The sequence below is a fragment of the Vicia villosa genome, linkage group LG6 (genome assembly GCF_029867415.1).
Source record: "Vicia villosa cultivar HV-30 ecotype Madison, WI linkage group LG6, Vvil1.0, whole genome shotgun sequence".
NCBI lineage: Eukaryota > Viridiplantae > Streptophyta > Magnoliopsida > Fabales > Fabaceae > Vicia > Vicia villosa.
The window spans coordinates 134,794,761-134,805,266 of record NC_081185.1 but is presented as its reverse complement, the minus strand read 5'-3'; the positions used below and the strand labels follow the sequence as shown (position 1 = coordinate 134,805,266).

The 10,506-nt window shown below is 30.4% G+C and overlaps 1 protein-coding gene across 1 annotated transcript; it reads right to left on the bottom strand.

Moving 5' to 3' along the window:
• Positions 1–1,632: 1,632 nt before the first annotated feature.
• LOC131610110 (F-box/kelch-repeat protein OR23-like) lies at positions 1,633–4,336 on the bottom strand. Its single transcript, XM_058881981.1, has 2 exons — positions 3,237–4,336; positions 1,633–2,228 (listed from the first exon to the last, which is right to left on the bottom strand). The coding sequence occupies exons 1-2, from the start codon at positions 4,193–4,195 to the stop codon at positions 1,937–1,939; spliced, it is 1,251 nt and encodes a 416-aa protein (XP_058737964.1). The 5' UTR covers positions 4,196–4,336; the 3' UTR covers positions 1,633–1,936.
• Positions 4,337–10,506: the final 6,170 nt, after the last annotated feature.

The following is a 10,506-nucleotide window of genomic DNA, read 5'->3' as shown; positions in this document are numbered from 1 at the left end:
AGGATTTCACAAAGAATCAAATTTGAATAATTATCGTCACACAATCAAGGACAGTACAAAAAAAAATTGAATAATTATCCTCAAACAATCAAAGATCCCATAAAAAATCGAATTTGAACAACTATCGACACACTATCAAAATTATATTAGCACTTAGGTTTTGATTAAATTATCATAAACAACATATTTTTATAGAGAAAAGGGGTGATGTACTGACAGTGTAAAAAAGTTTTACACTGTCAATCAATCACGACCATGCATCCTACTAAGTTATACTGTTATTTTTAAATTACTGAGATGACATGGCAGAATAATATATTCTCATTGGATGACAGTGTAAAACTTTTTTACACTGTTAGTGCATCTCCATTAAACCCATTTTTATAACTCCAAAAATAACGAGCAGTTAGATTTTTGATCAAATTATCATAAACAACATACTTTTATAACTTAAAAATAACAAGTTTAAATCAAAACGTGATTGTGGCCTTTTCCGACTGCAGCATCAGAGAATCACTACAAGAAGCATACTTCATTATAAATTTTCATTATACTAATGCAATAAAAATTTGAATTGAACAGAATAGCTAGACTAGTATAAGATCAAGAATCGCTTGGGTCAAAGATAATTGGTCTGAGTCAATTATTGGACTACGAATGTATAAGAAACAAAAAAAAAAACCATTTGACTCACCGGAAAAAAATTAAAAATTTCTCTTTGCACCCTTATATACTTTCTCCAAGATTCTTGGTGAAATGTCAAAAATATTTTTTGATTTTACAGATATATCTTCGAATATATTAAATCCTATTTTTTTTATCAAAATTTAATTTGGAGATTTATCTCTAAATTTTTTAAAAGTAAATTGGGAGATGTATCTCCGAACTTAAAACATACATTATGGATTTACATTTACTTTCCCCAAATCTATCTATTATACTCTCTTTAGAATCTTTCAATTTCAATCTTTGTTTTTCATCAATCCTCTCTCTAGCTTTTTCATCCACATACAAGTTTTTAGATCCGATACACTGTTTGTTACTATTATTTTTATTTAATGGGGTGATGAATTTTCGGTTAAAAAACAGTATTTTCTTTGTGGGTGTTCTTTTGATAGTTAGTTGTTAAATTTATTCATCTCTGTGTCGATGTTTGTTCTTTTTGTGAACAATAAAACGGCTCGTTAGATATTATTGTTAAGAAATGTAATCCCCACTTATAAAATCCCCACTTATAAGCACGTGTACATGTCATATATTGTTCAAGAAGGTAAACTCTTAACAATTATATTTAGTTTGGAGATGTATCTCCGAATTTTTGAAGTTAATTAAAAAATACATCTCCGAATTAATTTTAATAAAAAATAAATTTGGTGCATTCGGAGAAATAAAGGTACTTTGAAATTTTTAAAGGTGGGCATCACTTCATACATAAGGGTTCTCAAAAATTTGTGTAAAGGTATAAAAAAAAAAAACCAAACTGGATCAACTAGGTGTTTGGTTAAACCGGCCCAACCTGACCCCTTCATTTGTTATTAAAACAATCAAATTTAATTTTCAAAAAATATGATGCTTAAACAAACTTTATATTATGCTTAAGGTATTTAATAATAACATAGGAGGAATATAATATACCAAGTAGAACTACATTCACAACTATTTTATTTCAAAAGTTTAAAAACAAGTAACAATTTGCAAGCTACAATCATTTCTATATCCATTACAATATATTCAATACTTCAGGCTTAACACACTTTATTAACAGCTGAAAAATATGCAAATTCCTATAAACTATACCCTGATCAAGTCAAGAGATGCACTAAACACATTAATTTACAAATATAAGCCACCTTCATGGAACCCAGTGGTCAAAGATATTATGCTGCACAATGAATTTGGCAGAAGCCTAAACTATACAAATAAGACACACCACAATTCACAGACGTATTGAGCTCAATACAGCACTAGTAATGTCTATGTGTCGAGTGAAAGGCGATTTTGTGACCAGTGTTCTCCACATCTTCTTTTTCGGATTATAGATTTGAAAGCACATGGTTCCTGCCTTCTTATAGGGTCTGGACCTTCGAGTTTCAGCAAAATCATCATCATATAAATGCGACAATACATACAGCTCGCCAGATGCTACTACAATGCCAAAGGCCGAACCAAGGGGAGCTTTTTTCGGCACACGAGACTCGTATTCCCAACGGTTTGAAGACATTTCATATCTGCAAGTTTTATTCATCATAAAAAAAAAGTGAATTACAGATTTGCAATTTCAGAAGTTCTGGAAATGTAATTTGCAAGTAAACAAGCAAAGCCTTAGCCATCAAGGATATATAGAATGATGTACTGTGTACATGGATAGCAAGAAGTTCAAGCATACAATTTCAAGCATACAATTTCAGATTGATTATCCAGGAAAACTAATGTTCAACAACTGAACTTGTTATTCATTTACATTGTTATAATCGGTTGTAATCAACTATTAGTATTACAGGGACGGATGCTAGTTATTCTACTCTGATAAATGTGCACCACTTCTAGACATGCACACATAACAAATGAAATTTGAAATGGATCCTTACTAGAATCACCTAAACTTTAGCAGGACTAACTATGCATTTATAAGACTCGCAAATTTGTACATATCAAACAAAGGTTGTCAAACTCATAGCCTCAGATATACCTTGGATTGGTTGGACAACGAAGGTCGCCAAAAGGATATGATCGGTCCGGGACAAAAAAAGAGGGATACATCTCATAACCAAAAATCCTAACACTCAGTCCAAGTCACATAAACCGAAAAACCCATCAGAAAGCATGTGAACAAAAACAAACCAGAAAATCGAGGAACTCAAAATCTCAAACTCAGACTAAATTAAAGTAGTAACTCTCATCACATGAAATTGCATGACACTGCAGCCTAAACAAGACCGCGCTGCATCCAAGTTTCGTAGTTGCTATAAAGAAGTGTTGATTATATTAATATACTATTTTAACAAGCAAGCAACAAACAAGTACAATATAATGAAGGATTAAGCCTATCGAAAAAGGAAGATGCTATGTTTTCATGCACAAGAGTAAACTTAATAGTTACTTCAATTATAACAACAAAACATCAAATTCATACACAAATCACAAACATTGAAACAAAATTTAACAAGCATAGATTCAAAGATATTCTTAATGCTTATAGCAACAGATTAATCACCAAACCGAAAACGAGAAAGTACCTGAAAATCTCATTCCCATCAAGCATGAACACCAAAGGAGAGCCACTATCATCACCAACAACAATCTTCCCAGCCCTAACATCCTCCCCATCACCCCATGTATCACCAACCTCGCGCCACGAACCATCCTCCAATCCCATCACCGCGGCATCTCTACAATACTCATCCACTGGAAAAACCCCCGAAACCGTCCTAGAAGCACTATAACCACCAACAACCCAAAACTCCTCCCTTCCCCTCTCCACAAATCCAACACACCCAGCTCGAAAACACGGAAGAGGATCCAATTCCTCCCACTCATCCTCCACCACATCGTACCTCTCCACCGCCCGAATCCGCGATCCCGCCGCAGCAAAAACCGTATGCCGCGATCCACCTCCGGCAACAATAATTTCCCCGGAGGAAGGAACCACAGCGTACGCAAAACTCCCGCGAGGCGAAATCATCGGAGCGCGACTCTCCCAAGAGAAATCACGAAAACTGAAACGGAAAGTCGCGGAAGACGGCGACGGGCGGTTAATCGGAAAAGAGCGAGTGTCAAAAAGCGACCCGCCGATGATGTAAACATGAGGACCAAACGCAACGGCGGCGAAGTTACACAAACCGTAAACGTGAGGGTTACACGGCATAGGAGGAAGCGGACACCAAGCAACGGCGTTAGCATCGAAGAGATACGGCGAGGCGATTGAAGGATCTTGAGGGAAGATACAGATGAGATTGTTACGGTTTTGACCTAAGAGTGTGTTGAGAAATGATTTCGATGAGAGTGCGGATTTCCATGATTTGGAAGTTGATTTGAGACGAGCGTGATGAGCGTAAGGTACCATGGAGAGGATCGTTCTGGAAACTTCGTTTGGGAGGCCGGGGATGAGGATCGATGACGGTGGCGGTGGTGGTGGTGATGAATTATCCGGTGGTGATGATGGAGGGTTAGCGACGGAATCAGCGTCGGAATTCATTTTTTAGCGTCAACGCGAGTTTTGATTTGCGTGGGTTTTTTTGTTGTGTGCTGAAAAATGAATTTGCTTTTTCTTGTTGGACAAGATTCACAAGATAATGTAGGTGGGGTTACTCTACATTTTAGTTGTCTTTTTTCATTATTCTAGAAAGAAAAGTTTCTTTAAGATTTGATTTTTTTTATGGGTTCTTGTCACATTTTCGTTTCAAAATAAATGTGAATTTGACAAAGTCGTTTGAATGGTTAGTCTATTTAATAAAATAATAAGTGTGATTAATTATGGATTCTTAACTTTGAATTCTTAATAATGGATATTGACTATTATGTTACTAGATTGATAATTATAATTCAAGAGTTATGGATATAAGATAATTTTCACATAGTATAAATATTATTTATGAGTAGTATTATTGGACTTGAACCACCATAAAAATATTAAATAGTGTTCTTTTCGGTTTTTATATACAAGTAACTTAACAAAAAAACTTTTTTTTTAAATGCATTTAAGTCTTACACTTTTCTAATAAATTTATGCTTATTTTTTATCTTAGAAATCGTTAAAATTATAGAAACTAGCCGTCTACCCGTGCGATGCACGGTTAACTTGATTAAAATACTATTACTGAAAAAAGTAATTTTAAGTATTTAGTATTAATGGTGTTTTTTATAAAAAATATTAATAATTTGTATAAATTAAAAAATAAAACATATTTTTAATAAAATTACAAAAAATACAAAGTGTAAAAATATTTTGAAAAAATTATTCACTAATTTATTTTTAAAATCAACGTATTACATAAATAATAAAATTTAAAATCAATGATAAATAAGAATTACACAAACCATAATAAAAAAAAAGTAAATAAACCAAAAAGTAAACATAAGTAAGAAATAGAAATAAAGAATGCTAAAAATATAAACGATATAATAAATTAAAAGTAATAAATATCAATAATATTAAATAATTTCAAAATCAATAGCTACAAAAAAAATATAAAGAATTTACAAACATAAATAAGAATAGAATAAAATCACATATAATAATGTTGAATTATAAAAATAAATTAAAAATAATGCTATAATATTTATCTCTTAATCCTTCATTTTTCACAAATCCAACTTTTTCATCCAAAAATTTATGAAAAATATGTCTCGTAATACTAAATTTGTACCTAAAAAAATATAATTAGAAATTAATAAACATAAACCAAAATCGAAGAACATTTGTACCTACAAAAAGTAAGAATTAATAAACATCAATAAAATAAGAAGAACTTCATCATTTATTACCTTAAAAAAATCATGAATTAACAAATATTAATAAAATTAGAACAACATATCATATTATAATAATGAATAAAAATTAAATTTAAAAATAATATTATAACATTTATCTTCTAATCCACCATATTTCACATTCCAACTTCATTTTTTAATCTCTACCTTTCACAATCCAACTTCATCAAGACATTTTTTCTAAAATATATATTTCATAATGCGTCAAAATTTGTATCTACAAAAAAATCAAAAATAAATAAACACTAATAAAATTAGAAGAACTTCAAAATATTTACCTACAATCAAATAATTAAATACTAATAAAGATAAACAAAATAAAATTAAAAAATCTTTACCTCCATTGTTATAATATTGAATAACAAAAATCAATTAACAAAATAATATTATAACATTATTTTCTAACCTCCATCTTTTACAATTCAACTTCTTCACTAATTCTTTAATAAAAATTATGTTCCGTATTCCTTCAAAATTGTACCTAAAAAAAAAAATCAAAGATTAACACACATTAATAAAATTAAAAGAACTTCAAAATGAGAGATCTTGTATAAAGAAAATAAACATAAAGAAGTGGAAAGAGAACCTTAAACATGTATATTGAAATGTTAGTAAAATTTAAAAAATATAATGTTCCACCAAAATTAAGAATTAGACGTTCAAGGACACATTTCAATCAAACTTATTGAACTGTCAAATGATGTTGTCATTTGCAAATAAGTTGAATAGAATATTGAATATGTAGATGCATGTTTTACCTTATTTCAAAAATATGATTTCATATGACCATATGATCACAAAAGGAAAGAAAGAAAGGGTGTGTTGTGCATGCAAAACATTTGCTAGATTTGAAAAGATTCAGTATTTGACCTCTACAAAGGCTATTAAACCAAAAACAAAATAACAAAATTGTTCTTACTATTTATAAAGATGGATGTAGTTAGTGGTTAGTTATTATTTTGTAAGATGTTAGTGGATAACTATTATTAAATTAAATTTAGCAAAAAAAAACTTTTTTTGGAGTACCACGATGAAGTTATGGAGTTAGTGGTTAAATGACTTGAATATTAACTATATATATATATATATATATATATATATATATATATATATATATATATATATATATATATATATATATATATATATATATATATTGATATATGATAAGATGTTAGTGGATAATCTTATTTATTAAATTAAATTTAGCCAAAAAGAGTATTCGATGAAGTTTATGGGGTTAGTGGCTAAATGAAAAATAAATTAAATTTATTAGTCAAAAAAATATATTTAATGAATTGGAATTTACCTTAAATTGGAGGGAGTTTTGGAGGGAAATTTTGGTGGGAAGAAGTTACAGGATTATAATTTAGTATGATGTAAAAAAGTATGGTTATATTTGGAATAATGGTATTAAATGTAATAATTATAGATGACTTTTGCTTATATTTAAGACTATAGAATTTTTTCTGTTGCTTTTATTCGAGACCCGATGGAGTATATCTATTATCTATTATCTATTATATAATACTCCCTCCGTTCCTTTTTAAGTTTCTGTTGCTTTTATTCGAGACCCGATGGAGTATATCTATTATCTATTATCTATTATATAATACTCCCTCCGTTCCTTTTTAAGTGTCGTTTTAAAATAATTTTTTTGTTCCTATTTAAGTGTCGTTTTATAATTTAATGTTATAATTTATCAATTATACCCTTATTTTCTCAATAACTCCACCTCACATTTTTTCAATTAGTTATTGGAAAAAGAGAGTGAATGAATGAATTTATTTGGAAAGAGAAAAATAAATAAGGGTATGATAGGAAAAATAACTCTAATAATCCACTATCTTGGTTGAAAAGTTTTTTGCTAAAATGACACTTAAAAAGGAACGGAGGGAGTATATAAAAAGTAAAGTACCTGATAATTACAGTTAAAGCCCTCTAATTAAATAACTAAAACCGTTCATATTTCATGGTTAAATTGGTCATTTTGATGAATAACTCAACAATATTCATTTGCAAATTAATGATGTATGATGTGTCACATTTTAATTGGTATAAATCATTTTTATTTTTATTTTGTTTTTTCTTATTATAATAGTTATATTATTATATTTTTGTATGGAAAAAATAATTTGATATTAATACCTAACCAACTTAATAATTACAAACCCTAAACTAACTAGCCTACGTGATAAAACAAAAAATTTCCATTTTCCAAAGAACAATCAAATACACTTTACTATGCTAGCAACTCAATAGACGCGATGAAAGTTGGAAAGTTATTTTACTGTTAATTGGGAAAGCAGACGCATGTGTTCTCTTTAAACACTAACATGCACTACACTTTTCATATGGAGACGAAAGACTAGAAGACTGAAGGATTGAGTCATGCCGCTGAAGCAAGCAAATGCGTTTGTACTACACCATGTTTCATTATACTTCTCTTCTTCACCATGGTCACCGATTCCTTTTCTCTTTCCATCCCAAACCTTCACTCTAAGATTCACACTCACACTCTTACTCTCAATTACAATCACAACAACAACCTCTCTCTTTTGCAAAATCAGTACTTCTTTGACACCTTTGTTGCAAACCACACCGTCGGAGCCGCCACTGTAAAAAATAACACCTATGCCTCCGTCGCCAACATATCTGCGTCAATTGTCGCTGACCATATGCATCAAGGCCCCTCCAATAAAATGCAAGGTTTGTGTTGTGAAAGCTACAACCAGATCTGAAACCACAGAGTATAAGTTTGCCATTTTTTATCGTTTCTACACATAAATATAAGTTTTCTGTTTCAGCACATGAGTATAAGTTTGCCATTTTTTTTATCATTTCTACACATGAGTAGAAGTTTTCAATTTAAATGTGAATCTAATATCTATCTTGATTTGTATGAGTTTTATGATTTTCTTTACAAGTTTCTTTTTTGGAGGCTCACACAAAGATATTTGTTTATGCAGTTGGAAAGGGCTTATTATGATGGACTGCTCAATCGCCTCCGTAAACACGCATTAACACCGCGTGGCTCTATTATGATTTTGACGATATTGTTCAATTTTCCTAATCTTCAACCATTTCATTTGTGAAGCAATCACACGACATAGTTTTGCTCATCTTGAACATGGTAAGTTGAACATGATGATAATTATTTAATTTATTTTGCTTTAAAAGTTTTGTAAATATAAAGTCTTCTTATATACTGAATTTAGTTGTAGTTTTAGGGTGCTTTTATACATTATTGTTGACTCTAACCAAACTGTTAGAAAATTTATAGGCTGAAAAGTTTTTGTCAGGTTCTATTTAGCTGCATAATTCTAACTTGGATTATTGCATTGTACATGTTTGTATTTTTGCTTCAACGAGTCTCTTGCAGGAAAATTATACCATGTCCATCTACTAATCCGGGTTGCATATCGATAAATCCAAAGCCATTATCTTCATACAAATCCCGTGTTTTTGGGACCAAGAACAGGTAACCATATTATTATATTCATTTCATATAAAAAAGTTTTGATCTTTACACTTCTCATGTTTTGGTCACACAATTTTTTACCTAAAGTTGTGGTTTTTACTTTCTGAATTATTAATTTGAAGTAGTATTTATTTGATTAATTAGTTGATTTAATATGTTGAGGTTAATTTTTGGTTTGTGATTGTAGTCAATTCTTGCAGGGAGTAGCTGTCTTTGTAATAATTTGATAAAATGAAGGTGATTCAATGGGTAGCAAGAATGAAGTTGGTCAGAAAATGGACAAGAGTAAGAGTTGTACCAATCTACTCGCAGTTGGCAGAAAAAGGTATATATATTTGTATTTATTAACTTATCTATGTTGTTGTCTCTAACAAAACTGTAGTTACTGTTAGTAATAAACCATTGTATCACATTTCCATTAATAATAAAACTTTATGCGACAGTTAGTCTGTTGTTACTGTTAGTAATAAGACAATGTATCACATTTCCATTTTTATCAATGATTCTACATGGTGTTCAAGGTGTTTAGCACCTTTGTTCATGTTTTCTTTCTGCAGATTGATTTTTATTTCTCCCAACTATTACCATTGTTGTATGAGCTGGCAACTTATTTTAAATCAAACGTTCAATTTCTAATTCCTGAGTAAATTATAATATAACTGAGGTTGATGACAAGGTGAGATGAATATGTTGTGTAACCTGAAACGACACTATCAACAAATCCAATTTCTCGTTGTTTGATCTTTCATTTCATATCAAAAACACCGTCATCGTAGTCATTTTGCTCTGCTCCACAGATTCAACGCAGCGGATTTGATACTTTTAACCTATTATTAAGGTCACATGGCTTGGAGGCCTTTGAAAACACAAGTCAGTTATTGAATCAATCAATTTCGATTCATACAATACATTTCCCTTTTTTCTTATCATTTGAAAAACCTTAATTTTCTTATTCTATGTTTATTCTTGATTTGTTTATGCTCTGTTTGGTTAGTTAATTATGGATTTGTGGTTAAACTATTATTTCAATTGATGTTTGTTTAATTGATTAAAAATGATGTTTTTATTTGATGGAGATTTGATTGTGTCTCTTATTGATACATGAAACAGTGGCATGTTTTACCTGCAAAAAGTTAATTCTTTTGTTATGTTTCAAAAGCTTTTAAAGTTTGTTGATTGAGAGTTAATTTATGGGTTTTTGATTAGTTTGAAGGTATGTCTTATACATTTGCTAATGCAGTTTTTCTTCTAAGAAGTGTGATAATGTTTGAGTCAATAGCAAATGTTAGTCTTTTATATTTTCTATTCTTGGTTGGAGTATGGATGGATGCATCTGCAATAAGAATGAAAGGTAGAAAATCACTCACCGTAGCAGTTTATGGTATGGTGTTACCATTCGGAATAAGAGCGCTATTCTCGACCGTTCTGATGAAAGACGGTTAGAAAGCCACAAATGGAAGTTCTTTTGTGTTAACTCTTGGTGATGTTCTTTAGTCACTGAATTTCCTGTTCTTTCTAGAATCCTCGCAGAGTTA